Consider the following 25,259-nt stretch of genomic DNA (forward strand, 5'->3'; position numbering starts at 1 on the left):
GCTGAAATAGCGCTCTTTTCATCCACAGATTGGCGCCCTGCGATTATAACCAACAATGTTAAAGATAAGCTATGCTTCCTGAAGGAGCCAGCAAGAAATGTTTTGTGAGTTCATTGTGGTCGCCATTGTCTTTGACATTATCTTCGTAAATGCAAATCTCACAGGATGAACACCCTACACTGGCTATTGAAGAATACAAGCTACACGAGTCCGCTGACATTTGCGTCCTGTTCGAAAGCCTGGAGATTGATTTTTCCGGCATTTATCGAATTAAACGATCGACTGCCTTAGAGATCTACTGAATATTGTATATCAGATATTTCTTGAAAAAGAAGAAGCTCTTTCTAGCGCTGGAGCACTTCTGTGGGCTGACCTGCCAACCCCTGCAATAAGCACTGCATGTGGTATTGTTTATGCAAAATGAACTTCATTTGGCTGCTCATTCCTCCTGATATATTGCAATACAGTGTTATTGTGCAGAAAGCACGCAGACATGCGTTTCGTTGTGTGGTTACTACTAATAATGCAACAAATGACTTCCAGTTAATTGGCGTGCATGCACATTTCTTCCTACAAGTTAGTGGCAGCATCCTTTAAAGGTGCACTAAAGAGGAATATGAACTTGTATCTTTTCCGCGGGAACTCGATCTACACGTTCCGAGCATTCTTTGAAACTTCGAACTATTGTCCTGTGCGGCCGATTTCCATAATTTAAATCGGATTAAACGTCCCGGCTCCCGCCTTTTTTTGAACTCACCGCAGACGGTAGGAGGAGTCAACCAACCTTTCAGCCAATCCCGTCGCGGCTTGCCGCTCTTCCATCGGCAGAGTTATGCTCAGCGATCGGCGAAAACAAAGAGTCCGCGCGTGTTTTTATTTCCGTGGGCCTAATTTGCGGCTATGTAGCCTCTGACTGAATCTAAATTCGCGCAAACCTAAAAAAAACAAAATAAAAGCGAAAGCAAATCCGCCACGCGACTACCTGAAAGGCACTCTACGCGTTAGTTGATTCCCCATACCGTCTGCGGTTAGTTCAATAATTTTCCCAAGCAACGCAGGTAATTGGCCCAATATTTGAAATGTGTTGGCAAAGGCCGGTCGTATACAAAGGACCAGGGTGAAACCATCCATTTGCAATATTGGGCCAATTGCCTGTGCTGCTTGGGAAGGCGGGAGCCAGGACGTTTAGTCCGATTTAAATTATGGAAATCGGCCGCACAGGACAATAATTCGAAGTGTCTAAGACTGCTGGGAACGTGTAGATCGAGTTCCCGCGGTAAAAAGACAGATTCCTGTTTAGTGCACCTTTAATGGTTCTGTTACTAGGAGCAGCTTTGTAATGCATACCGAGTTCTGGTTGTGCTCTCAAAGGCGTCATGACACCATTTTTCAGACTCAAGCTGTTTATTGCATTTTGTTCGCAATGCCTCTCGGAACAAGTGGGAAAAATGGGAGCTCCTTTGGCGCAGCGAGTACTTTGTAATTGAATTTTTAAAGTTCTGAACCGTGTGCCAGTGAGGCAGCACTGGCACGCTCGCAATCCGTGACGACATAAAGCGACGGTCACGTCAGACGGCCTCGCTGCGTCTTGTCCTCTCGCCAACTTAACCGACGGTTGCAGCGCTGTTCCACGTGCTCCTTTACCCGCTGCGCCAGGAGGGTGACTCATCAGCGGCGGTCCGCGCTGGCCCCAGGCAACGGCGCTGGGCCAATAAGATCTGCGCCTGGCTTCAACAGGATGTACGCACTTGTGTTGAAAAAGCTCTGTCACTGCCGTGAAGTGGTCGTCACGGAAGAGCGACCGAGGTTCACTGGCAGTCTCCGCGGCGTCCAGGCAAGGGCAGGCCAGCCAAAGAAAGTCGATGTCGGAGCAAAGGGGTTGTGTGAGGGGTCCATAAATTAAACAAAGTACATACGAAAAGTATTATGCAAGAACTGAGAACAATGAAATAAAAAATACGTGCAATTATGTGTATAGTCAGATACAACTTAATTCTGCAGTGAAGCTTCACCCATATTCAGGTATGCCGCACAGAATTCCTCCACGTCGAAAAGGTAGTCCGTCGCTGAAACTTTTCTTGCTACCTAAACAAGAAGCTTATCACAAGAAAAAAAATGGTAAGTTCTAGAATTTTGATACCTGGCTTGTTTAGTATAGTCGAGCATTAAAAAGTTGATTTCGTTCACTGTTGCGATTGGCCTGCGGAGTAATACAGTACGCGGCGGACCATGGCACACTGTTAGCAACTGCTGTTTTTTTTTAAGTTGTATCCTACTAGAGTTTTTTGTTATTCTGCTGGGGTTCAAGTGTTCTAAGCGGTTGTTTGTAAACATGAAACGACATATCTGACGTAACAGTTTGTGGTAATTCATTCCACAACTTTGTAGCAAAAAACGAAGACAAGAATGATGTGTCATTATCATCATCAGCATGACTACGCCCACTGCAGGGCAAAGGCCTCTCCCATGTCTCTCCAATTAACCCTGTCCTGCGCCAGCCACGGCCACCATATTCCCACAAATTTCTTAATCTCATCTGCCCACCTAATTTTCTGCCGCCCCCTGCTACGTTTGCCTTCTCTTGGAATCCACTCCGTTACCCTTAAGGACCAGCGTTTATCTTGCCTTTGCATTACATGCCCTGCCCAAGCCCACTTCTTCTTCTTGATTTCAACTAGGATATCATTAACGCGCGTTTGTTCCCTCACCCACTCCGCCCTATTCCGATCTCTTAACGTTACACCTATCATTTCCATAGCTCGCTGCGTTGTCCTTAACTTAAGCTGAACCCTCTTTGTTAGCTTCCACGTTTCTGCCCCATAGGTGAGTTAAATTGAACAGGGTGCATGTGCTCTTGGGTACAGGTGATCGCGTTCTCAGGGATTGGCAGCAGTACTTGTGGAATGTTTCGCCGGTGTCAACGCCAATGTGTCATGTCATACCAACACAGCGTGTGAAATTTGCAGAGCTAGGCGAGTCAAGGTTGTCGTTCCATCCGAAGCACCGGGTGATAGAGGCTTTCGCGCCACCAGTGCGAAAATTTATTTATTCCAGTTTGTTGTTGGGAAAAGCTGAACTGTCTTCATTTGGGCCCAGACTAGGCATATTTTACATAAATATTCGTCTAAGGTACAGTCTTTGTCAAAAGTTTAGAGCCCAGGGGGTTTGCTTCTAAGCCTCGCAGTGGGACTTCTGTATCATTCGCGGAAGTCGTACCTATTGGAGGAGGAAGGAGTAGAAATCTTCTTACCTTCAGAAAATTTGGAGTGCTGCAGATGCATTACGAGCCAGACAGTGCGTTTCAAAAGCAAACCACCTGGACTCCAAACCTTTGACAAAGGCTGTACGTCACCTTTCTAGGCTCCTCCACCATGGCGGAGCTTAAGGGCATCCGTTTGGGGCTCGACTTGCTCCTCAACCTTGCTCCGCCACCGCACAGTGTTGGGGTTGAGGCTTCAAGACGGGAGTGCCGCTGAGAGAAGAGGTTCGTAGGTGGCGAAAGGAGAATAGGTTTATTTACATTTTTACAACATGGTGGTTAGAAGTGAGACCAAAGTCAGAAAATGGGGGAGGATCCGGATGGCGTCGGACAAAGCCGAGCCAAGAGAGACTTTCCAAGCTAGCTAAACAGACCGTCGCCCAGTCAGGTAGTCGCAAACCTGCGAATAAGGGCCGAGAAATAGAGTCTAACCGGCACCGACGGTTTAGAAATGAGAGAGCTCCGAATCGAGGCTGTGCAGTGAAAGTAAGAACCGTGGCCGATTTAGTTAAGCGCGAGGACGCTAGAAAGGGGCCTGTACAAGCAACTAACCGGCACGGGTGTGAAAGGGATAATTTCCCCAAAGGCAGAGGTTTCGACATGGAAACAAAGGGGAGCCCTTTAGGAATTGTGAACCGTGGCAACTCCGATTTGAGGCGTCACTGTGGTGCCAGTGACCAAGCCAGGGTTGTGGTTACCTCGGAGAGGCTGGCGTATGAAGAGTGTGAAGCTGCTGTTGGGTTAGAACGCAGTATCGAACGCCATGCTGAGACAAAGGACGAGAGCCCGATTATATATGAGCAGTGCGTTTCAGAAGAAAGCACTGAGAGCGGTAAGCCAGCTGCAGAGGACTACCTTCAGGGGAGCGAACTGCTCATTTCCGGGGCAGCTGAAGGTCCGTCTGTCAGCTCTGTAGAGATGACCATCTGTTGCGAAGGCAAAGAGGTCAATTTTGTACCTAATGAAGGATCCTCCCCCATTTTCTGGCTTTGGTCTACTTGCTACTGTACATAATGTAAAATAAACATATTCTCCTTTCGCCACCTACGATCCTCTTTGCTCAGCGGCACTCCCGTCTTGAAGCCTCAACTCCAACAACAGCTTGTGCTCTGCTATGCGACTCCCGCGCCGCCCTCAGCCGCCTGCAAACGAGAGGCCGCGGTATCCCTCTGCTGTCAGTTTTTTTCTTGCTCGGTCCGGTGTATGATTTGAAAGAGAAAATGTGGAGGTTGTTTTAATCGGCGATATCTCTGGTAAAATATGTTAGATGAAAAGTTCTTGAGCGAGGATGATTGGCGATGCTAGCTACCAGAATTTTACCCTCCGTGGACACCGTTTCATATGCCCCTTTAAGAGAGAGCGCGCCATTCCAGGAACGTGCACCGGGTGGCCGCAAACATAGCAGGGGCATAGGGGTCGAAACAGAAGACTGCCCACTGAAACAGCCCTCCATAATTAGATGCCTTTCCGCAGAAGTTTCTGTTGTCTGTTATATGTCTTAAAGAGGGCAGGAACATGACCCGTTTTCTACCCCGTACACGACATGGCCGATGAGCCTGTCAAAACTTCTGCCGTTGTAAGATGTCTTAAAGATGGCGGAGATAGGACCCATCTTCTGAAGCGCTCTTTTAACAATAAGGGTTCCGTGTCGCAGAAAAACCGGCGCCGTCGTCGACGTCGTCGGCCGTGAGCGAAAAATCCTGAGAAGCAACCCAGGTGGCAGGTGCGCCACCTGGGTCACTTGTGATGTCATCACGGCCTTCCCACCCGGTTGTGAGCTAACTGCCCACCATGGCAGGTGGGATTTAAATTCATGATTGGCCGTGAGAGGTTGCTCGGGAAGAGCAACGTGGGTCTCACAAGCCCCACCGGAGGCAGCACCTGACATATCGCAGGGCAGTGCATTAACCCATGGGATTAACGCTATTGCGTCATACTCTTAAGTCTGAGCTTAAGTATCCCCTCCAGTTTTTAACTGCATCGTTAGGACATATTGAACGCTGACGCTAAAAGAACTCTCCAAAGCGTTATTTTTGTCGAAAATCCATTTTATCCGTTTTATCGCTGAAATAGACGCTTTGAAGACCTCGCGTACTGCGCTGTCTCTTAGGCCTTTTTTTTTTCGATGGGAAGTGATTCGGGGAATTTCAAGGTTAACTTCTTCGCTTGCTTGGGGAAACTAACAGTGCATTTTCGACGGACGGAGCGCAGGAGACATGATTCGACTCGGCGGACACCACGTTTGCGAATGGCGGAGCACTTACTTCCCAGCAGCCCTCCGCTACTGCTACTGTGCACCTCCGCGGAGATGTGTCCCTGCGGGCTGTTTCTGTTATTTTAACCAATGATTGGAATGCTCGCTGTATCTGAAAAACACCAGTCCGTACTGCCAGTTCAATTACCGTATTAATTGTTCCAGAATAATTCTGCACTGTTCAGATATTTGAGGGGTTATTTGTTGTGTTCCTGCAGCCCTGATTGGACGCTGTAGGTTTGTCAGCCCCCACCACTTGATGTCTTCTGTGAACCAGGGTAGTGCCAAGACAAAACAAACTCCCCGTACCTCCCCGTCCGCATCAACATCTATTAGGGAAAGGGGGTGCCCTCACCTCTTTGTTCGCCGCATTTCGGAACTTTCGGGAAGCAGGTTGTTTCTGTTTTAAGACTTGTCTTTCAGTTCAGAACTATTTTCGACCTACACAACAGTAGGGCACCTGGCGGGCTGAGCGAAATTCGAAAACGCCTAATTATGTAATGAGGTTTCGGTGCATGCAAAACAGTGTTGTTGGTAACGCGTTACTAGTAACGGCGTTACCGGTAACGCGTTACTTTTTTTCGGTAACTTAGTAACGTACTCGTTACCATTTCGGAACTGTAACGGGTAACGTACTTACGTTAACATTTTTCGGTAACGTGAGGTGTCACGTTACTAGTTACTTTTTATTTCAATTGTTTCCCTCCGCCTCTTTTTTAAAAAAAAACGCCGAAAATAATGTTCCAAATAAGCAAAATCTACCGGCTTTCTCGACGACCCTTGTTGCGGCTCGCATGCATGCCAAAAAACACCTGCCCTTGACAACGCACTCAACTAAAAAAAAAGCACGAACACGCAATCACACTTGTCTTCTCTCCAAACCACTCACACACACAACTCTCCATGCCGAGCCACCAGTGGACCATTTGCAGAAATCTGTAAGTCGATCAGTTTCTGCGTAAGCTTGTTTTTCAACCAAAAGGTCTCGTTCCCAGTCGACACTCTCGCATTCTTGGTGGAAGCAGTTCCCTCTTCTGAGCGAACTCAGGAATGTCGCCAGTTTACTTCAAGATGGTCCCAAGAGAGCGCCGAAAGAGTGCAATGGTACAGCCCGGAAAAAGGGATTGCAGTCAACCGGCTGTTTTTATCTGCAACTGCGGCTACGTTTCTGGTTATTGAGTTCCTAAGCGAGCGAAGCTGACCTTGAACACCTTGACGTAAACACTCGCATTTTTGCGATAATTATGCAGGTTCAAGTAAAAAAAAATTGTTTATGTTCGCAAATATATTTTTTACAGAACTATGACATTTAAGCATTTTTTTATTGATACACAATTTCCGCGTAATTTTGTAAGCAGAAGCACACCTGAATTACTATAAATTTGTTGAGTACAGCTATGTTTTCTTTGTGAAGTTGGAATTATATGAAGTAGGAGCTTTATAAAATTATCTTCAGTTCTTACAGCGAAGACGCTCTGATTAAAATTTATGGCCATGGAGTAACGGCAAAGAAACGTGCGATACTTTTTTTCGGTAACGGTAACGCGTTACCTTTTTTTGCAGGTAACGTAGGGCGGTAACGCGTTCTTTTTTTCATAGCGTAACGAGTAACGTATTTAGTTACTTTTTTTCGGTAACGCCTACAACACTGATGCAAAGTGATCAGACTTGTTTCGAACTAATTTGAAATTAGGGTGTCTAGAAGCCTATTTGAAATGCTCCGCCATAGTACAGTGAAATCTGCGAATAAATCAAAACTGCTGTAAAAAGCCGCTGTTTTCAACTTCCCACTCTATTACTGTTGATGCCGCAGCGGCTGTGCAATGATGCGCGAGTCGCAACAATACAGCAGAAAGAAAGAAATTTTGTTCAGAAAATTCGGGAAGGTTTATATTTACAGTACAGGCACACCACTCCATGTAGCTAACGTAACGCGGCAGGGTTATACATAGAGTTTCTTACTATTACCTAGAGGGAAAGCTGGCGGCGCTGCACTTCAGCCACCATGGACGCCCAAAGCATCATGGGGCGGTGAGCTACTTGTTGCGGAACAGTCGTAGTTTTTCGGGAACACGGAGTGTCATTACTAAGATGTTTCATTCCAAAAACGCTGTCCGTGTGTGCGCAGACAACTTTCGCGCGAACGCAGTGTGCAAAAGCCATAGTAATGAAAACGCATAGACACACGACGCCAATAAAAGGTTTCACTTTTCCGAAATGCCATTAAAAAACCTCTTTTAGTATTTAAGCAACAACATATTTTTTGAAAACATATATACTTTTAAAAGTGCGCCTGTTAATTACGAAATATTAGTTTTTATAGTGTTCACTACTTGGCCAATAGGAGAGCTAGTCGTCTCTTATTTTGGGCAAACTTTGCACTTAAATGCTTTTCTGCTCGTTTGTTGCAATCATTAGACAAGATATTGAATATTAGGACGTTTGTAGTTATCAAACAGCTTAATTTTTCTATTATTTTTTGGCCAAAAGTTGCAGTTCCGCAACAAGTAGCTCACCGCCCCATGATGCTTTGAGCGCCCATGGTGGCTGAAGTGGTCTCGAGGGGTCGCCATGCAAACTCCCATAGACGGCTTGCCAGCTTTCCCTCTAGGTAATAGTAAGAAACTCTATGAGGTTATAGCAGGGTGCTGCTCATGGTGCTGCTTGAAGCTGTATTATGGTGGCTAGCATAGCTCTACATCCAGGCGATCCAGGCCGACACCCAGGCTAGACACACCTGCATACCATTATTATCAATGTTATGCTTGCTAATGACCGCAAACCCTACAAAAACCTTTGTAATACAGCAGTACAACTACGAATACAATATGCTGTTATTTTATCTTCTACTATCATCATCACCATAGAGACATCAGCCGCATCCATCCGCAATCAGGCGCTGTTTGTTGTGTTGTGCTTGTGCCGTGCATGGTTGTTCATGCGCTGAGTCCCGCGCCCGCGCTGCAGTGCGTGCTTTCGGTACTTTTGAGTTGCGCGCACAGTTGCACTGCAGGATTTACGAGTGTTTATTGCCAAATTCTCACCGTTGTTGTTCCGAGACATGGGCGAAGTGGCACAAGAAAGCGAGTCGACGCCTGTTCAAGAAATTCAAGAGCCGCGGGTAACCGCAAAGGTTGAGAAAAGGAAAGTACGCCGGCGTAAGAAAAAGCTTTTCAAAAGCATACGGGATCAGGTGAGATGCTGTGAGCGGTGCCGCTTCGTGAAATATAAGTGTGTTGCCTCTCTTCCAATGTTGTCTGTGATAAAGTTTACGAAATAACGCCGCAATCGGAAAATTTTCGCCATCATTTTGGATTTGCAGATGGAGTTTTATTTCAGTGACGCCAACCTTCGCAAGGACCGTTACATGAACGAACTGGTTCAGAAGGACAAGGAAGGATGTAAGTGATCGCATCCAAGTCATAGTTGAGGTCTCTATTTTCGCTCGCGTTTTCTTTTGTAGTCGGACGTGTTATCGTTATGGGTGACTAAAATGAAAGGGAAGTGTGTGGGGGGGGGGGGGTAAATAGAATGTGGAAGACAAAAATTTAACGTGGATTTGCCACAGCTAACTTGGCGGAACTGTAGGCTATTTAACTTAACGTGTGGCATAACTTGGTATGTCCAAGGTGTCAGTTCCTGCCAATTCCGAGGCTTTTCCCGCGCTTCTTGCGTGGTTTCCGCGCTCTGACATTTGCCTGTGTTTTTTTTTTTTCTTTATAGATGTCGATCTTGCGGTTTTCCTGACTTTCCGCAAGATCCGGGCTCTTACTGTGGATGTCAAAGACATTGCAGGTGCCATAGCCACGTCTAGGTTGCTCCAGGTGAAAAAATTATTTCTGCAGTTTGGTTTTTGCAGAAGAATATGACGTTATTACCAGAGTGCTTTGAACACATCTTTGCACCTATTCCATGCCCTTTCACATGTCCTTGAGTTAGTAATGGACAGTGGCGAAGGAGAGCTGCTGAATTCCGGGTCTCTGCTATGACACTTCACATCTTTGCGGTACATCTTTGCGGTACCTGTGTATCATCGGCATTAATTAATGTGAGCAAACCTTGATGTTACTTTACTCAACTTTAACCTCACAGGCATCAGCTGCTGGTTATGTTACTCATTGGTGTGTTACGAAACTGATTGGTGGGTCGCCTGAGTAGAAGTAATAATAATGATAATACTTTATCCTGCATTCGTGGAAGGTACTCCATTTGTGCACGGGTGGCAGAGAGGCAGTGGTACTCATACTGCAGAGGCTTGCCAACCGAAACCTGAGGCCCAGAAATATAGTGTGAGGAAAGGGGGAGGAGGAAAGTAGGGGGGGTTAAAGAAATTATTTCGGGGGAGGTGTACATGATTTGCATGAATTATTACATCTGTTGTGCAGCATTCACAATTGCAGAGACATCACAGTCTTGAGGAAATGTCCAGATGACTGTTGCTGGCAAAGCTGCTTGAGAAACTGCGTGAGGTAGCCAAGTAGTCGCATGGTGCACTGTGTATGCAACAAGGGTTTGCACATTGCCAGTCCAACAGTTTGGTCATGGATCATCAGCCAGTCTGATGACCAGGAGTAATAAGATGGAAAGGGATTCATATGGTAGCTGCTTGCATCCTAGAGGGTAGCGGTAACTATGATGAATGCCAGAGGAAGGCAGCAGGTGAAATTTGCGCAAAAGGGCAGGCGCCTGACAGTTTACAGAGACAGTAAACTGTATATGTAGCACGACACTTAACACTGGCTCATGGAGTATTATGGCTTATTGTATCCTGATTAAATTTGGTTTCTTTACCTGTTCAGTTTTCTGCGTGTCTGAAACAAGGAGATAAGGCTTTGGCTGAAAATTAGTCATGGGGCCTTGTGATGGCAAGGCAGGTGTGAGTTTCAATCGTGAACTGTGCAGTTCCTCCAGCTTCTCTCATGAGGGTGCAGTTCTTCAATTTTTTTTTTCTTGCACTTTGATGCTCAGCTTGATTACAGAGCGCTTTTCAGCAAATCGCATCACTGTTATTGGGCTTTGAGTGACTGTTGTGCAGCTATATATGCTGAGATTAGGACATGCTGCTGTTGTTCCAGAGCAGTTCATCATGTTGAAATGAAACCAAGTGGTCCTTTGTAATGTGGCTGTTGTATATGCTTTGTGACTGTACTTAATTGACATCCTCCTGGTGATTGAAGGTTGACTGGTCTCTGGGTCAGTTTACAGTTTCTTAGAATAGTTGTGTACACCCAGGAGATGATCCACACTGATTGTGCGATTTGTAGTTCTGGGCAACTCCTCGACCTGCATTATCTGCTTTAGTGTGTATCTCTAAACAGCAGCCACAACCTTATTGCTATATTTGTTTCAACTGCCACCTCTTTTTAATGCTTCTGTATCAGTTGCTGCAGTGGACCTTGCCATTTTTACGCTGATCCTAAGCATGTCTGCCATTTTTTGCACTTCTCCTTCATGCCTGGGCACGTGGAGTATTTTCGTCCTGTCGCGTTAGGAGGCTAGTGTTCTCATTGGTGCATCAGAATGCTTGATTGGCAGGCCCTGCTTCTGATCTCCAGATTGTTCCTTTTCTTAGCAGGAAACACTGTGTGCCACCCTACAAAAGACCCATACTGTTTTGTGTTCTTGTCTGCGAGGATGCGGCAACTCCATTCTGTTGTGCTGCATTCTCCAGCATGCACAACGATCTGGCGCTTGTGCAGTTCAGGTGCAAACATGCCATTTGTGGAAAGATTTTTTTGCCCTCTGTTGTGGAACTTCATTTCTTAAAAAAATTCAGCAGGCCCAAGTGTTGAATCTTGCTAACTAAATTTTGCGCTGTGTAAGATAAAAAAAAAATTGTTTTTCATACAGAGAACAATCTTACCTTTGATATATAGAAATGGTTGAGGGCGCATATGTGTGCGTTCATTCTCCAAACATCATTTTGAGCCAGTTATCGTGCTAAGCGCCTTCTGTTGCTGTCCTGTACTAAGACTACATTTTTCTATAATTGCACATTTGTGAAACTGCTTGTAAGCCGTACGACGGATGTGAAATATCAGGCACTGGTGTTGCACAGGTACCGCATGGTCATAATAATCAGCTGAGCTTCGCTTAATTCATAAGATTTGCACACTGTGCATTGCACTTACCTCCTTGTGTTCGCTTTCCACATGTAGATTACGTTAGTGGGTGACTGGATTAAAGATATGTATTCAGTTGATGCTCAGATTATATTGGCTCGTGCTTGTATTATTTGAGGTGGATTAGGTTCGTTCAGTTCGCTTGCACTTGCTGCATCAGTTCTGTCAAGTTGAGCGGCGGTGCCGCAAGCATGCAGTGCCAGTTCTGGGAGTTTAAGTGCTGCTTGGCACTGACTGCGTCCAAAACGAATGGTTGAGTGCAGGCCTGAGCGTCTGCTAGCCCTGGCATCAGCAGCAAATTGCAGCCAGCTATGTGCTGCCCACCTCAACTGCCACCGACATCCCGAACCGCGTCAAAAATTTTTAAACAGTACATCGCAGCGAAGTGTTGCTGTGAACTAGCTGCCTCAATGCAAGCTCACGGCAGCTGATGCGAAATGCATATGTGTTCTTTTACTGAACGCAGCTGAGGTGTGCGTGAGTCAAGTTACATCATGTTACATGATTTTTACAACTTGCACCATGCTGCATTCACGTGTCTTCTGCTTTTTTTTAATATGCCTGATGTCGAGTATTGTTATAACTTTATTGGTTCTAAAGGAAAGATGCTGGTGACGGGTCCGTCGAGAGGTGCAATTTGCCGGCGAGAACCACCGTCGCTCTCCATAGCCGCCTTCTCAGGTGGAGCCCTAATAAACAAGGCTCCAGTGACGTTCTGTATGGGTCGGGCTTTGGTGAGGCACCATTCTTGTCGATGAGTGGAATAACTTCAGTCTGTTTGCCGTTTATCACAACGCGCAAGCCATCGTCTGCTTCCATGGCTGCTGCATCTGCACAATTTCGGTACTGACCACTGTGGAGGTGCAGTTTTACTAAACTTCTCCTGAACTAGACCTGCACAGCGTCTGCAGCTTTCTGAAATGAATTGTGTTGTTCAGAGTGCGCCGTGTTGTGCCACCGAAACGAATGACAAGGTGCAGCACCGTGAGGACCAGTTAATGTAGTGCAGGTAAATCGAAAGGACCTATTCAGGTTAAATGCATTGGCACTTGGAATAAATGATTGGCAATCAGATTAAACTGAGTTGTGTGTAGATTAATTTAGCTTACATCCGGATTATTTTATCTGACAACTTGAGAAATTTCCTCATTCCTGAGTTGGTTTCTTTGCAGTGCACTGTGCCCAGCTAATTGCAAAACAAGCAGTTTCCAAGCACAAAATACAGTATAGTTTGTGTGCTTTTCAACATGGCAGATGTTAACATGGTTTCACTAAGGACACCATGGGCACGAGTGGGCCGAATGTGGGGGCACGCTGCATAGATCTGGAATGCAGCAGCAGTCCCCTGCTATGGTGGCTTCTTTGCAGTGCCCTGATGCAAAGGGGTGAAGCATGAAAAAAAAAAAAAAAGTAGTATGTTTACTTACGAGTGGGCTGTTGGCTATAGCGTTTGCACTTTTGCATTGCTTATCGCTGGGGTTCTGCAATGAAAACACAAAGGGCGGAACACCTGGCAGACGCACTCGGTATTTTGTTCTCATAGCTGTCCATGTTAAAGGGACAGAAATGTACATAGGTCCCAATGGGCTTTGTATATTTGCACCCTGTCCATTGTCAGACAGCGAGTTTCCATATTAATGTGTAAATACATTGAAAAAGTTTGGTCCCCAGAAAAATTGTCCATAATTCAAGTCTTTCATATTAACGGGGGTCGTATCAACGAGGCATAACTCTATAGCTTTTGAAACTTCAGTTCCTTCATCTTAACAAACATACATTTTTAACCTCGTGTTTGGTGCATGATAAGCCTTAGTTGCTTATGTGTCACAAAACCCAACACAATACACTCAACAAATCTCCAGTTGAGCAAGAAATCCTGTAGTGTTTGCATGATATCATAGAGGAATGAGGATGGCTGTTGATGACACCAGTGGCTTACTGCATCATTGTCAAACATATAGCTTATACTCAACCAATGTTCTTCTTGGAAAACACCTGGAAGTCCTTTGGCGTGAGTTAAGGTAGGTGAGCCAAAACAGCCGCCCTTATTCTTTTACCGTGGCATGCAGGGACTAGTGCAATAGTGCTGAAAGAGACTTGCTTTTGGAAAAGAGGATATCCCAGATGTTCGTTTGGATGTAAGTCTTTCTATTTCATCTGGTATTGAAAAAGTTTTGGCCCAAGAGGCAAAACTTCTTGAATACTTTTCATATTTGGTAATGGATTTAGAGGAGCATGCCAGAGTGTCTCTAATAGAAAAGTGAGGGAATGCATTGGGTAGAGATACTCGTGTGTACTGTATTTGTATTGAGAATAGTTTCGGAGTGCCGTGTATAGTATCAGTGCTTGGTGGAGTTCCATGTCTCCTGACACGTGTTGAGAGCCCAACAGAAAGCCCACTATAGTAGGCGTTTTATAGTAACAGTTCTCAGAAGTAGTAGAGATATTGAAACGTGCATTTGGAACATTGTGTTGAAGCCCTCATGAATACTGGATGGAATGCTGGCTTGTTTCAGATGTTTGCCTTGTGTAGTTGGAGCTGATAGTTTGTATTAAAACTCACTGTTTTATTATCAAACCAGCGTTGGTGTGCTGAACAGTGGTGTATTGATGTTGCAGCTTTGTCTGCCAGGCCTAAAGCAATTCATTTTTTAGGATGATTGGGACTGACTGTGGCATTTCATGTATGTTACAATTCTGTAAAATGTGTTATGTTTGCAGTGTATGAACGTGTCAGTTCTTTTTGTGAAATGTTGCAAAACTATGGCACTCAGCATTACATGACAGAGGTGCACCTATTAACTGTCTGCGACATGGTAACTAGCGTTAAAAAATACAAGGGACAACGAAAAGATGCCAGCAGGACACATATTAGGCAGTTGATGTCTAGTGTGTGTTCCGTCGGTATCTTTTCATTGCCCTTTGCGTTTTTTAGCACTAGTTACCACGTTGCAGCCAGTTAACTAGCCCGACTTCTTTAATTAAGGTGCATCTGTGTGCCGTTCAGGTGACACCGAGCGCTGAGCTATGGGGTTGTGCTTCACTCACACAGAAATATGCCCTGATCTGAATTCTAGCAGTAGATGCTCACTGGCAATAAAACTCTTTATGAGGTACTTGAGGATGACATTCATTCATCCAGTCTCTTATGAATAAGCATTCATCACTGCTGCTTCTACTGCTAATGCTTCTACGGCTGACCCTACAATTTGTGCCCAACTCAGCACTCGATGAGCAGACGTCAGGCGAAAGCAACCGCAGTGACAGTGGTCTATTCTTGTTATTTGCATTTTGCACTGCTTTTGTGCACCATTGAGAGCGCTCCTAGATTAACTTACCGTGACCATTTTATTTAATTTTAGCTTATACTAATTTTTTTTACTGTCCTGACTATTTTTAAGGCCAGTTGGAAAAAAAAAGGTGATGTTGGCTTGTTGAATATGCTTATGTTTTTGTTCTCTTCTGATGGTTACCATTGTGCAGATGGATGAAGAACGCAAGCGAGTGCGGCGTTATGCTGAGCTTGCAGGAAAGCCCGATGTGGACGAGTGCACCTTGTATGTTGAGCGGCTGCCACTGCATGCCGACCACACATGGCTGAAGGGGGTCTTCAGCCGCCACGGACAGGTGCTCTACGTGAGCCTTCCACGGTACCGTCACAACAACCGTATCAAGGGATTTGCCTTCATTGAGTTTGCCACTCCCGAAGATGTCGATAGGGCCTGCCAGGTACATCTCAAAGTTAAAACCGCACCTTTGTTTCGGGTTTTTTGGCACCTTCTGTCTTGTTGGTGAATCTCATGCCTTCGTCATGTTTTCTTAATGCATAGATGGCATATTGCAACCTGCAGGTGTGCTAATGGCTCCATGAGTGTTGGTCAGCAACCATATGCATTCCAGTTTTGCCATTTGTTGTTATGGTGTTTTTTTAACTCTGTATGTCAGATGGCGTTAAGATTTGAATATGTTGTTGTTTTTTTCCCATGAGCTTTATGTACTAAAGATGTCAGCTTTCTTGGGGCTGCAATGTGCGAGGTGCAGTTGGAAACGGTTGGTACAGGAGTGGTAACACCACTCATCACAGAACAATTATCAATCTACTGCTTTCTTGTCTGGTTGTTGCCATCATGTTAGACCTACAGTTGTTGCAACATAGCATAATCATGGAGCCTCTTATTACATTTTGCAAGTCACCGTGCTAGGTTGTCAAATGATCAGTGTCTCTTTGGCAAAGCCAAGTTTTCATCTTATAGCAATTATATTTATAGTAATTGCTTTAAGGGAAAAGCTCGGCTTTGGTTGATTTCCTTTCTCTGTCATTCATTCAACAGTCTAACCTACCACTTTTACTCTTAGGTTCTCCAAACTAATCTCTTTGTTGAATAACTGAAATGTGCCCTTGAGAATGCCGTGTAAAATAGGAGTGAGAAACCTCTAGATCAAACCAGAGTCCTTCAGTAGCTTCATGGTCATGAAACTTATCCGTAACTCAATGGGGAAGCTTGGTACGCTGCCCAGAGCGGCCGCGCGGTGGCGCTGCCATCAACCGAGGATCATGTTTTGGCGAGCACGTGGGCGGTCGCCTGTGCGTTGAAAGTGACGTTTTGCGATGTGTCGTTGCGTCACTTTCTTGTTCCGGCATTTTATCAGGAGCAGTGTAGAAGTATGTGAATGCCTGTGTTGTGAGACGAGCGCGTGCTGTGAATGATGGCTTCACCTTGTTGCATGACGCGCGGCCACTCCGGTTACATAGGCAAGGGCGGAAACATGTGAACTTTTTCTTTTCCCGTCTGGCTCCAAACTGCAAGAGAAGTGGAGATGGACCATCCTCCGAAATGAAATTGGTGCCTTCTCCTTTGATTCGCCGTACGTGCACATTTGTGAGAAACATTTCTATGCCACTGACATCGTTCGGCACGAAGAGTTCTTTGTGAACAAGGGCGCTGTTTCACTGCAACGTGAGCTGCCCAAGGCCAAAGCCTGACGCTGTTTGAAGGGTTCTCGAAGGGATTCCGCAGTTCTTAACGAAGAACAAACCACGCTTTCAGCTGTCAGCAAAGCGATGCCGTATTGCACCGGATAGCTGCACAGCAGCGGATGCTCCGGATATCTCCTGCCCAAACTACCCGACCATCGACGGCGCTACAGACACAGCTAATGACGATGAACCTCAATGTCATCATAGATTGCTTGCTTGTGTCAGTATGCCAGAGCTTTAAACACTAAAAAAAGGCACTGGCTGGAATGACACCTTTCCGTTTATGTGCAGTTTGTACAAATCCTGTCAAACTGCAAAGCCCACCTGCAATCCTGCGCTGCACAAGCTACAATTACAGCTTCGCAAGACGGGGTACCACCTTCACGAGTGTCAGCAGAAGCATGCTGAAGTCGCAGCACGTTCAAACAAACTGAGCAACTGTACATGTGAAATGCCGAACCAGTGCAGGCAAAAAGTCGAGCCAATAACAGCTCATATGTTGGCACTCAGTTGTCTTTCTGCTCTCTGTAGTGTATGTGAATAAAAGGTTCATTCTGTTAAGGCATTATGTATACCGCTGATGAAGGTGACCGTTAAGTTGGAAAAAAATTTATGTTACTATGTTAAAGTAGACCTCGATACAGTGCTGTAATGCGCACCAAAGGTCAACAATACACAAATGGCATTATTCAATCGCGATCAGGACATTTAGCTGTGCTATGCCTTAATATTGACGCTATGCGAACAGCGGCACCATGCTGGCAAAACAGTAAAGCTATCTCGACTGAATTTCACCCCTTATAAGCTCAAAAGATGAACAAATGAAAATACCCTCTGCTGCGCAATTCTCGCAAGTGAAGTCGGATGCAATGTGCTCCGAAAGAGGGACGCCGTGATGCCGTGCATATAGCAACAGCCAGCTCAACGTTTTGAGGCGCTCTGCTGCTGCAGACGCTTAGTCATGCCATGTTTTAAACCATCCCATAAAATTTCACGCCAGCTAGTGCTCAGCGTATTGGTGTATAACGTAGCATGCTACTAAACACGCACTCGTGTCCATTGAACCCGGGTGAGCAACCCAAGCAGAGCATGAATCCAATAAGTGCCATCTGCTAAGGCAGGCTTTGCTTACCGTGCCCTGCATTTTGTTCGCGTGTATGTTGTAGGTTAATGACCGCACCGCACTTTTCAGCTGTGTTTTAATGTCACATTAAGCACGAAAAGCCTCTACACTGAAGCCAGACGGTCCACGGATATGGAGCCAGCCATGGTGCTGTCGGCAGCGCTCTTTCTCTGTGCAGGTGTCAAGCGGGCTAGGATTATGGAACTGTAATGGATACAGGACATCCGCTTCAATCACTCATAATAATTAAATGACCAAATAACAGCACAGGCGTGGAAGGAAGGTTTTCTCGCGCAACCACACCATACGCGGCCACGCCAGTCCACTGGTTGCTGATCCTCTATCGCCAGTGGCGCCTCCAGTGGCCGCTTTTGTCCGCAAACCAAACTTCGGCGGGAGTTTCATGACCGTAAAGCTATTGAAGGACTCTGGTCAAACTCGCATTTGCCAATGCATTCAGTGCATCAAACTACGCATGCACAGCCTCCTGTAGGATGCACTTCCCCTTTGCATTGTGTATTATCAGGAGGCTTGCTAAACCTGCCTTGGATGTGTGATGTTTGCGACAAAAGCACAACACACATGGCACACATGGCACACATGGCGTGTGCTTGTCTGCAGAAAAATTGCACATAGCTCGGGGTTTATGTAAGGCGTGTTCATGCATCAGTGCTATGCTGATTTGTCAAACTCGGGAGGAACATGCTCCTAAAGCTGGCTCACACACTGGTTAGGGCTATAGATGTGCACATGTTCTCTTCATATGTACTTGCCTAAGGAATTCCCCCACCCCTTCCCCTCCTTTTTCTCTAGGTACAGTCGACGACCGATTTTTCGGACTCTCTAGGGACCGCGAAAACGACCGAAAAATCGGGCAGTCCGGAAAATCAAATTTCACCGAAAAAATCACAAACTTATTACCACTATGCCGGAGAAAGCGGCCAATTGTATTGCACACATTCTAAAGCTCCTCATGACTATATTTCGCCGCGCGAAATACCGTATAAACGCGTATAAGGGCCGCACTTTTTTTTTTCCAGATTTGAGGGCCAATTTTCGGGGCGCGGCCCATACACGCGATATGCGAAAAAAAAAATTTTTTTAAGTAAAAACACACCAACCAGGGAATGAGCGACATTTATTCCATGTTCAATCGTCACTCGCAAAGTATTTAGACTCCTGAGCTAGTGCTGCGCTCTGGTGCACGCTCATGCCAAAAGAAGCTGCGCAGCATGTCCACTGTCAACGCGTAGCCGTTGTTCCGAAATTCCATCACATAGAGGAGCAGCTCTTCTTCCAGTTCAGGAAACTCGCACGGCTTGACTCGGAAAGCGCGCTTTTTGCAGCTTGTGTTTCTCTTTTGGTTGCACCATCATCGGACGCAGCGCGTGGCCTCCGCGAACGGCGCAGCGCCGGAGCAGATTGCGGCCGCGATAAGATCCGGCGGCGCGATAGGGCGCGCTTCGATCACGGAGGCCACGGCGTGCGCGTAGCCTCTGCGATCAAGCGCTCCGCGATCGTATTCGTGTTCCGTGTTCGGGACTAAAGACTCGGCACAGATGAGTTCCGTGAACTCGGACTACGGTTCAAGTTCGTGCGGCGGAAGACATTCAAGGACAGTACGAATTCGAAAACACGCGAGCGCAATGTGCCGACTCGCGCAGAATTTCAGCGTCGCAAGAGGCTCCCTTTAAGCTTGAATTTCGTTTTGTTTGATCAAGTTTTCGATATCTCCTGCAGTCTGAATTAATGAGGTTCCACTGTACACATTATATGCCGGCTTGGGTACTGGCGGCGAGTGCGAACGAGGTCCGAAAAATCGAGTGGTCAGTTGCGGTGCGTCCGAAATTTCAAGCGCTCTTACACATTGGCTCTATGGGCCATGTCGCGGTGCCGCGAAAAAGTCCGAATAATCAAGCATGTCCGAAAAATCAGGCGTCCGAATTTTCGGTCGTCGACTGTAGCAGCTTTGTGGTTTATGAAAGCCTTGTACATCAGTATTCACTTGTGCATCTTGTTTGTGGTGTTTCATGCACAGCATTTTGGCTACCACGATGGGAACAGCAAGAAGCCTGAAGTGGCTGCAACGTCTGCTGAAAAGGATGACAAGGCTGTCCCCTCTAAGGAAGTGAAGGAAGAAAAGTCTGACGATGATGGTAAAAATAGGCTTCATTTTTTTTTTGTGTTTCTTGTGCGGACTTCTTTTGTGGAGCACTGAACGAAGGGGTGCATATGAGCTTTGATGGGGGAGTTGGCTGTATGTTTACTTATCTGCACAGAGTGCAGTAGCGGCGGCATGACAAGGTTCTAGGTTAGTAGTAGCTTGGGCGTTTAGTGTGTAATAGAGAACAAGGCATGGGTACTTTTCTGCAGACTCAGCCTCTACTTTTGAACCTTCGACCAAGACTGACCTTTTGCGTGCGTGTCATTTTGCTTCAGCTCTTGGCAAGGGTGTGTATAGTTTCAGCTTGTGTGAATGAGTGTTGAGCGCATCAAATTCTGTCTTGTATATAATAAAAGTTCTGCTTTGAATGTATAGATGCAAAGAAGAGAGCATTGTAAACAAAAAGGAAACATTACCAGCCATTCTTTTTCTGGGGGAATATTTTCCGATCAGTCATTGGAGTGAGTGATATAGACCTTTCCATCGGGTGAGGATGTTGTTGAAATGCCTCCTCTCTGGACTGCCGGAAATCGGTTCTGCCGCCGCTTCCACTGTGCTAGTGTGAGGTGCCCACTGCAGTCCAGTGAACGATACGGCAGCGCCCAGGGCGCCCTTATTGGAAAGGTGTATAGAGCCAGAATTCTGTATTTACTTGCATAATTTGTGCACCGCCAGCTTTTTAGCCAAATTTATTTCGTTTAATCTTTTACTCGAATATTTTGCGCTCTCTGCTGCACCAGACCACCAGCATGTGCGCGGGTGCATGCAAGGCAGGCTTGGGAAGATTGGTGTGGCTGCATCGCTGTGTGCGCTTCTGAAAGGCGCCAGTGGCGAGGGCATGAATTGTGCGGCTTTACCTGGCTTGCTTGCGCTGGTGGTAGCTTTCCCAGACGAGCAGTTGCGCGCGTGCCCCAATCCAAAACTAGCGAACCATTTGCTTTTGGTATGCCGCTAGTCAGTTGGGCCGCATGCGAGGGCACCGTTTTAACGCTCATTATCTCCTTTGCCTCCCACTGCTGGCTTCACGGTTGTATCACTGCGCGTTTATTGCTCTGAGCTGTGCACACGCCGTCATGCCATCCCGCGGGGAACTCCATAATGTGGAGTGGGTGGGAGGGGGTGGGCATCTTACATTTGGAGTCAACTTGTTTTTTTGGCCAGCGAGGGGTGCGAGATGGGTGAGTGTATAGGTGGCAATATGCAGTGTATATTGTGCATTATGACCTTTGTAGCTGTTTTTAGGACATGTTCAAAAAATTTTTGCGTAATTTGCGCACCCCCTTTTTTGAAGTCTTAATTTGAAGAAAAAAATTGCACAAATTATGCAAGTAAATACAGTAATTAATCAAGTGCATCAAACAGGCTAGATCAAAATATGTACTCAAGAAAGGTGTGCACCATATATCGCTTCCTTGATGTTTCCGTGTAGCTTTTTCTTCGGCTTTTTTTTTTTTGCATTATTTCTATTTCCAGGATTATTTCGTAATTCTAGTGTTTGGCAGGTAGAATGGCCCTTGGAGTGGCAAACATGAGGCTATTCCTGGTCAGTTTCAGTGGATGGTGACAGGTTACGCTGACCAGTTGTTCGCAAACACAAAGCACTGGATAGAGTGCAGCCTAACTTTATCTCTATTTTTTTTTTTTTTTTTAGAATTTTGGAGAATTTTCAGAAGTGCATCACTGTGCGATGCGTCATTGTGGTGTGCCAAAATGCAGTCGACGACAAGTTGTGAACATGTCGGCGATGAAAGCAGACAGTCGCCATCGATCCCCTCATTTTCGATCAAACAGTAAGAGATGCGGTGCGCATGGAAGCAGGACTTGCGGAGGATAGCGGAACGGTCAGAGCTGTATCCTGCATGCCTTACTGCACCTTTCCTGGCGACCGCTTTCAAAATTTTCGTCTCTCAGAATCTAGAAACTGCATATCTTTGGCCATCGAGAACGAGAAGAAGGCTTATGAGTAAAGCCTGTAGCTTTTCACAGATTCTAACATTTTCTGTGGAATTGTGTGTTAGGAGCGACATTCTTTCTTTTTGATGATATTGTGCTTGTACACATCAGTAGGATTAATAGAATGATGGTAATTTTATTATTTTAGTCATCTCAGTTTTCTTGAAATGTAGAACCTGGTAATGGATGAAGTTCTGCCGATGCCTTGACACGTTTTGCTCCCCCATCCACTCAAGCAGGCTAGCATATCAGGTGCTGTGGCTCTCTCAGCAACACACTCTCATGCTTTTATGAGAAGAATCACTGTAGTGGCACCTGCCAAAATTACTCTAATCGTATTAGCACAAATATGATGCGTTTTTTTTTTTTCCTTAGATCACTTTATTCAGAAAGTGCCGTGCGTTATATTTAGAAACGAGGTATGATTATTGCGAAAAAAAATTCGCTCTGCTCTTTGGGATAACTTCAGAGATTTCACCCACCAGAGTCGTGAGCTGCGAGGAAAAGACAACTTCTTGACAGCCTTGGGTCGTGGAGGCAAAGCAGGCAGCATGCATTGGTGTGAAAGTGTTGCTATAAACGTGAATAGAAGGCGGCGGGAGCTGTTGATAAAGAAGATAAGGCAGTGAAAGAGCCATAGCGGAGGTGAAAAAGGACGAACAGGCACAGAACTGTGCAGCACGAGACACAAAGTATCTGGACCAAAAATGGTGGCGCGTCACCGCTGCTGCGTAAAATGCTTCCTACGGAATATTGCATATCCTTTGATTTCACTTTGAGGAATTCACAATTTTCCGCTGCAGAAAATGAGAGGCCTTGCTTATGAGGCCTGTCTACACTTACTGAGGAACTCGTCACAGACTACATTTATCTGGTGTCCGCATCTTGTGACACTGTGCTGAAAACTCTTAGGCGATCCTTGGTGGATCGTTTGAATGCGTCATCATTTTCTGTTGCTGCTGATTCTGTTGTAGCTAATGGTCATATATATGTAATTGGTCATTTTCTACTTTACATTGATTGGTGGGTGTCCTCATTTCAACCCAGGTGTAGTGATTGAGCGATGTGCCGCTGCCACAGCAGGTGGCTGTTTCAAACACAGCCACCCGTGGTGATTGTGAGACCCAGGTTGCTCTTCCTGAGCAACCGCTCGTGACTAATCACTAATTAAACTGCCACCTGTCATGGTGGGCAGGTTTTGATGACATTACGCGTGATGGCGGTCGCTATTTCCACTTGCACAGACCCTTCCAATGCGAATGCATTAAATAACAAAGAAGGCTAGCAATAGCTAACACTATTTTCTGCAACGGAGGCATGCGAAGGCATAGCAGCTGCAGCCACAATGTCATTAATGACTCAAATGTCATTAATGGCTCAGAGTCTGATTTTTCAACAATGACTCATACTAGGTGAAGTGTAGGTGTTCTGTAAAATGAAGAAAAAGTTTTGCTTGTGGTATGATGCTTCATTTTTTTACCTATCTATCGTTTTATATATCTATTGTGTGTTATGACCTTTCCGAACAAATTTTTTAGGACATGTTCATGGAAGTTCCGTGTAATTTGCACGCCACCTTTTTGAAGCATTATTCTAAAAAAATTAAACTGTGCAAATTGCACGAGTCAGTACAGGACGTATTCAAAAATATTCCATTCAGTTTGCAAGAGTGATCAATGTTTGGCTGTTTCAAAGAGAAATTTTGTCCAGATTTCTCTCCATTCTTCTTCTCATACTTTGATTCCCGTCAGTGCTCTTGACTGCAGCACGTTGTTGGATTGATGCCAGGTGGGAGTTGGCCAGCCTGTGGATTTCTTTTGCCGTGCCTGCTTGCCTGCCATGCCTGCTTGAAAGTGATGTCCTTGAAAGTGGTGCCTCTGGAGTGTGTCTCCAGCATCGTTCCGTGCCTGCTTGCAGAGCCCCCGCCAGCCAAGAGGAGGAGAGAGGGCAGCACTGAGCGAGCAGCGCACGGGGCGGCCTCCTCCAGGGACGCCAGGGCGACCGAAGAGGCGGAGAGGTTGGAGGCCACTTCAGATGCAGAGAGCTCTGATGCTGCAGGGGACAAGGCTGAGGATGGGGACTCAGGCGTGGAACACTCAGCGTCTGTGCCGTCCAAGAAAAAGAAGAAGATGCGCAAGCGCAAAAAGAAGACACAGCATTCAGAGACCAAAGTGCAACACTCCCTCCTAGTGATGCCCAAGTGAGTACTTGCCACTCATCAGGTCTGTACTTTCATAGCATACGAGGGACCTTTCTGCGGGTTCTACAGTGTCGTGCATTGACATGGTATGTCGTCATGACTGGAGATGGGGATGGAAAAGCACAGGGACAACAACAGAGAAGCGGACAGGATGAGCTCCACCATACTCAGTTTCATACGTCAGGTGCGCTCTAGTTTGCGCTGCCTGCATCCGCAACCAAAAGGTAGAGCGTTCCTTGTGGTGAGCGAAACATAGCAAATGCTTTGCCTGCAGGCTTACTGCATGACACGTTTTGTCATGGGCTGGATTAAAAGCACTCTTATTGCTGGCGACACGCTGTTGCTTTCTCATGCCTTAGACCACTCGGCTACAGAGCAAGTGCAGAGTTATACAGTTCCCTTTACTTTTTCGTACGGACCGTTTCCGCGCCGTTGCACCTGATATATGAAACGGAGTATAATAAGTCCAAATTTCTACTCTTCTGGTTCATGACTGATGCCTCCAATCTTCCTGCTCTCTTGTAAGAATGGGCTCCAGGTATTCCCTGGCCATTGATGGCACTCTTGCAGAGTCCCCACTCATGCCAGAACATGATTCTTAAATCTGACCTACTTGGTACAATAGAACCTCATTGATACATTTCGGTTAATATGATTTCCCAGTTCATATGTGTAAAATCATGAGTAGTAAAAGTAAAGGACCCATAGAGTTGCACTGTTTTTTTTTTTTTTCTGATTAATACTTTCCCAAATAATAGTTTCTCGGTACATGCACAGTTTTGCCAAATTCTGGTTGAGTGATACATTTAGACCACCCATTGGGGCTTAAACATATGAGTGGGCCAAACCTTGGTTCTTGCAACATCAGCAGAAGCCCAGTCGTAGTCGGCCACCAGAGCAACTGCTTTGCAGTGTATTAGTGCAATGGGGTGAAGCATCTGAAAACAGTGCCGATCGAAGAGGTCCTAGTTGTACGTCCACCCTTGCTGTCACCAGACTGGACGCATGCAAAGGTTTTTTGCGCTAAGGACAACAAAAACATGGATAGAAGCTTGCAAGCACCAGAAAAGCTTTTCAGATCTTGCACCAACAAGCGCTGACCAGACATTGTGGGAAGTAAAAGTGTCAGTAAATGCCTTGTTTTTGTTGTTTTCTCATTCTTCAAAACGTTGGTGATTTTGGATGTCACATTCCCCCCCTCTTCGC

General features: G+C 45.9%; 1 protein-coding gene across 1 annotated transcript in view; it reads left to right on the plus strand.

Moving 5' to 3' along the window:
• The first annotated feature begins 8,295 nt into the window (after positions 1-8,295).
• LOC149354138 (la-related protein 7-like) overlaps positions 8,296-25,259 on the plus strand; it is a 38,702-nt gene continuing 21,738 nt past the window's right edge. The window contains exons 1-6 of the mRNA XM_089583078.1: positions 8,296-8,706; positions 8,836-8,914; positions 9,237-9,337; positions 15,119-15,364; positions 19,775-19,892; positions 23,771-24,053. Of these exons, the coding sequence (XP_089439204.1) occupies positions 8,575-8,706; positions 8,836-8,914; positions 9,237-9,337; positions 15,119-15,364; positions 19,775-19,892; positions 23,771-24,053 (959 nt within the window). The 5' untranslated portion in view covers positions 8,296-8,574. The remainder of the gene's footprint in view (positions 8,707-8,835; positions 8,915-9,236; positions 9,338-15,118; positions 15,365-19,774; positions 19,893-23,770; positions 24,054-25,259) is intronic.

This window comes from Amblyomma mixtum, chromosome 3, assembly GCF_055824585.1.
Source record: "Amblyomma mixtum isolate Tamu chromosome 3, ASM5582458v1, whole genome shotgun sequence".
Taxonomy (NCBI): Eukaryota; Metazoa; Arthropoda; class Arachnida; order Ixodida; family Ixodidae; genus Amblyomma; species Amblyomma mixtum.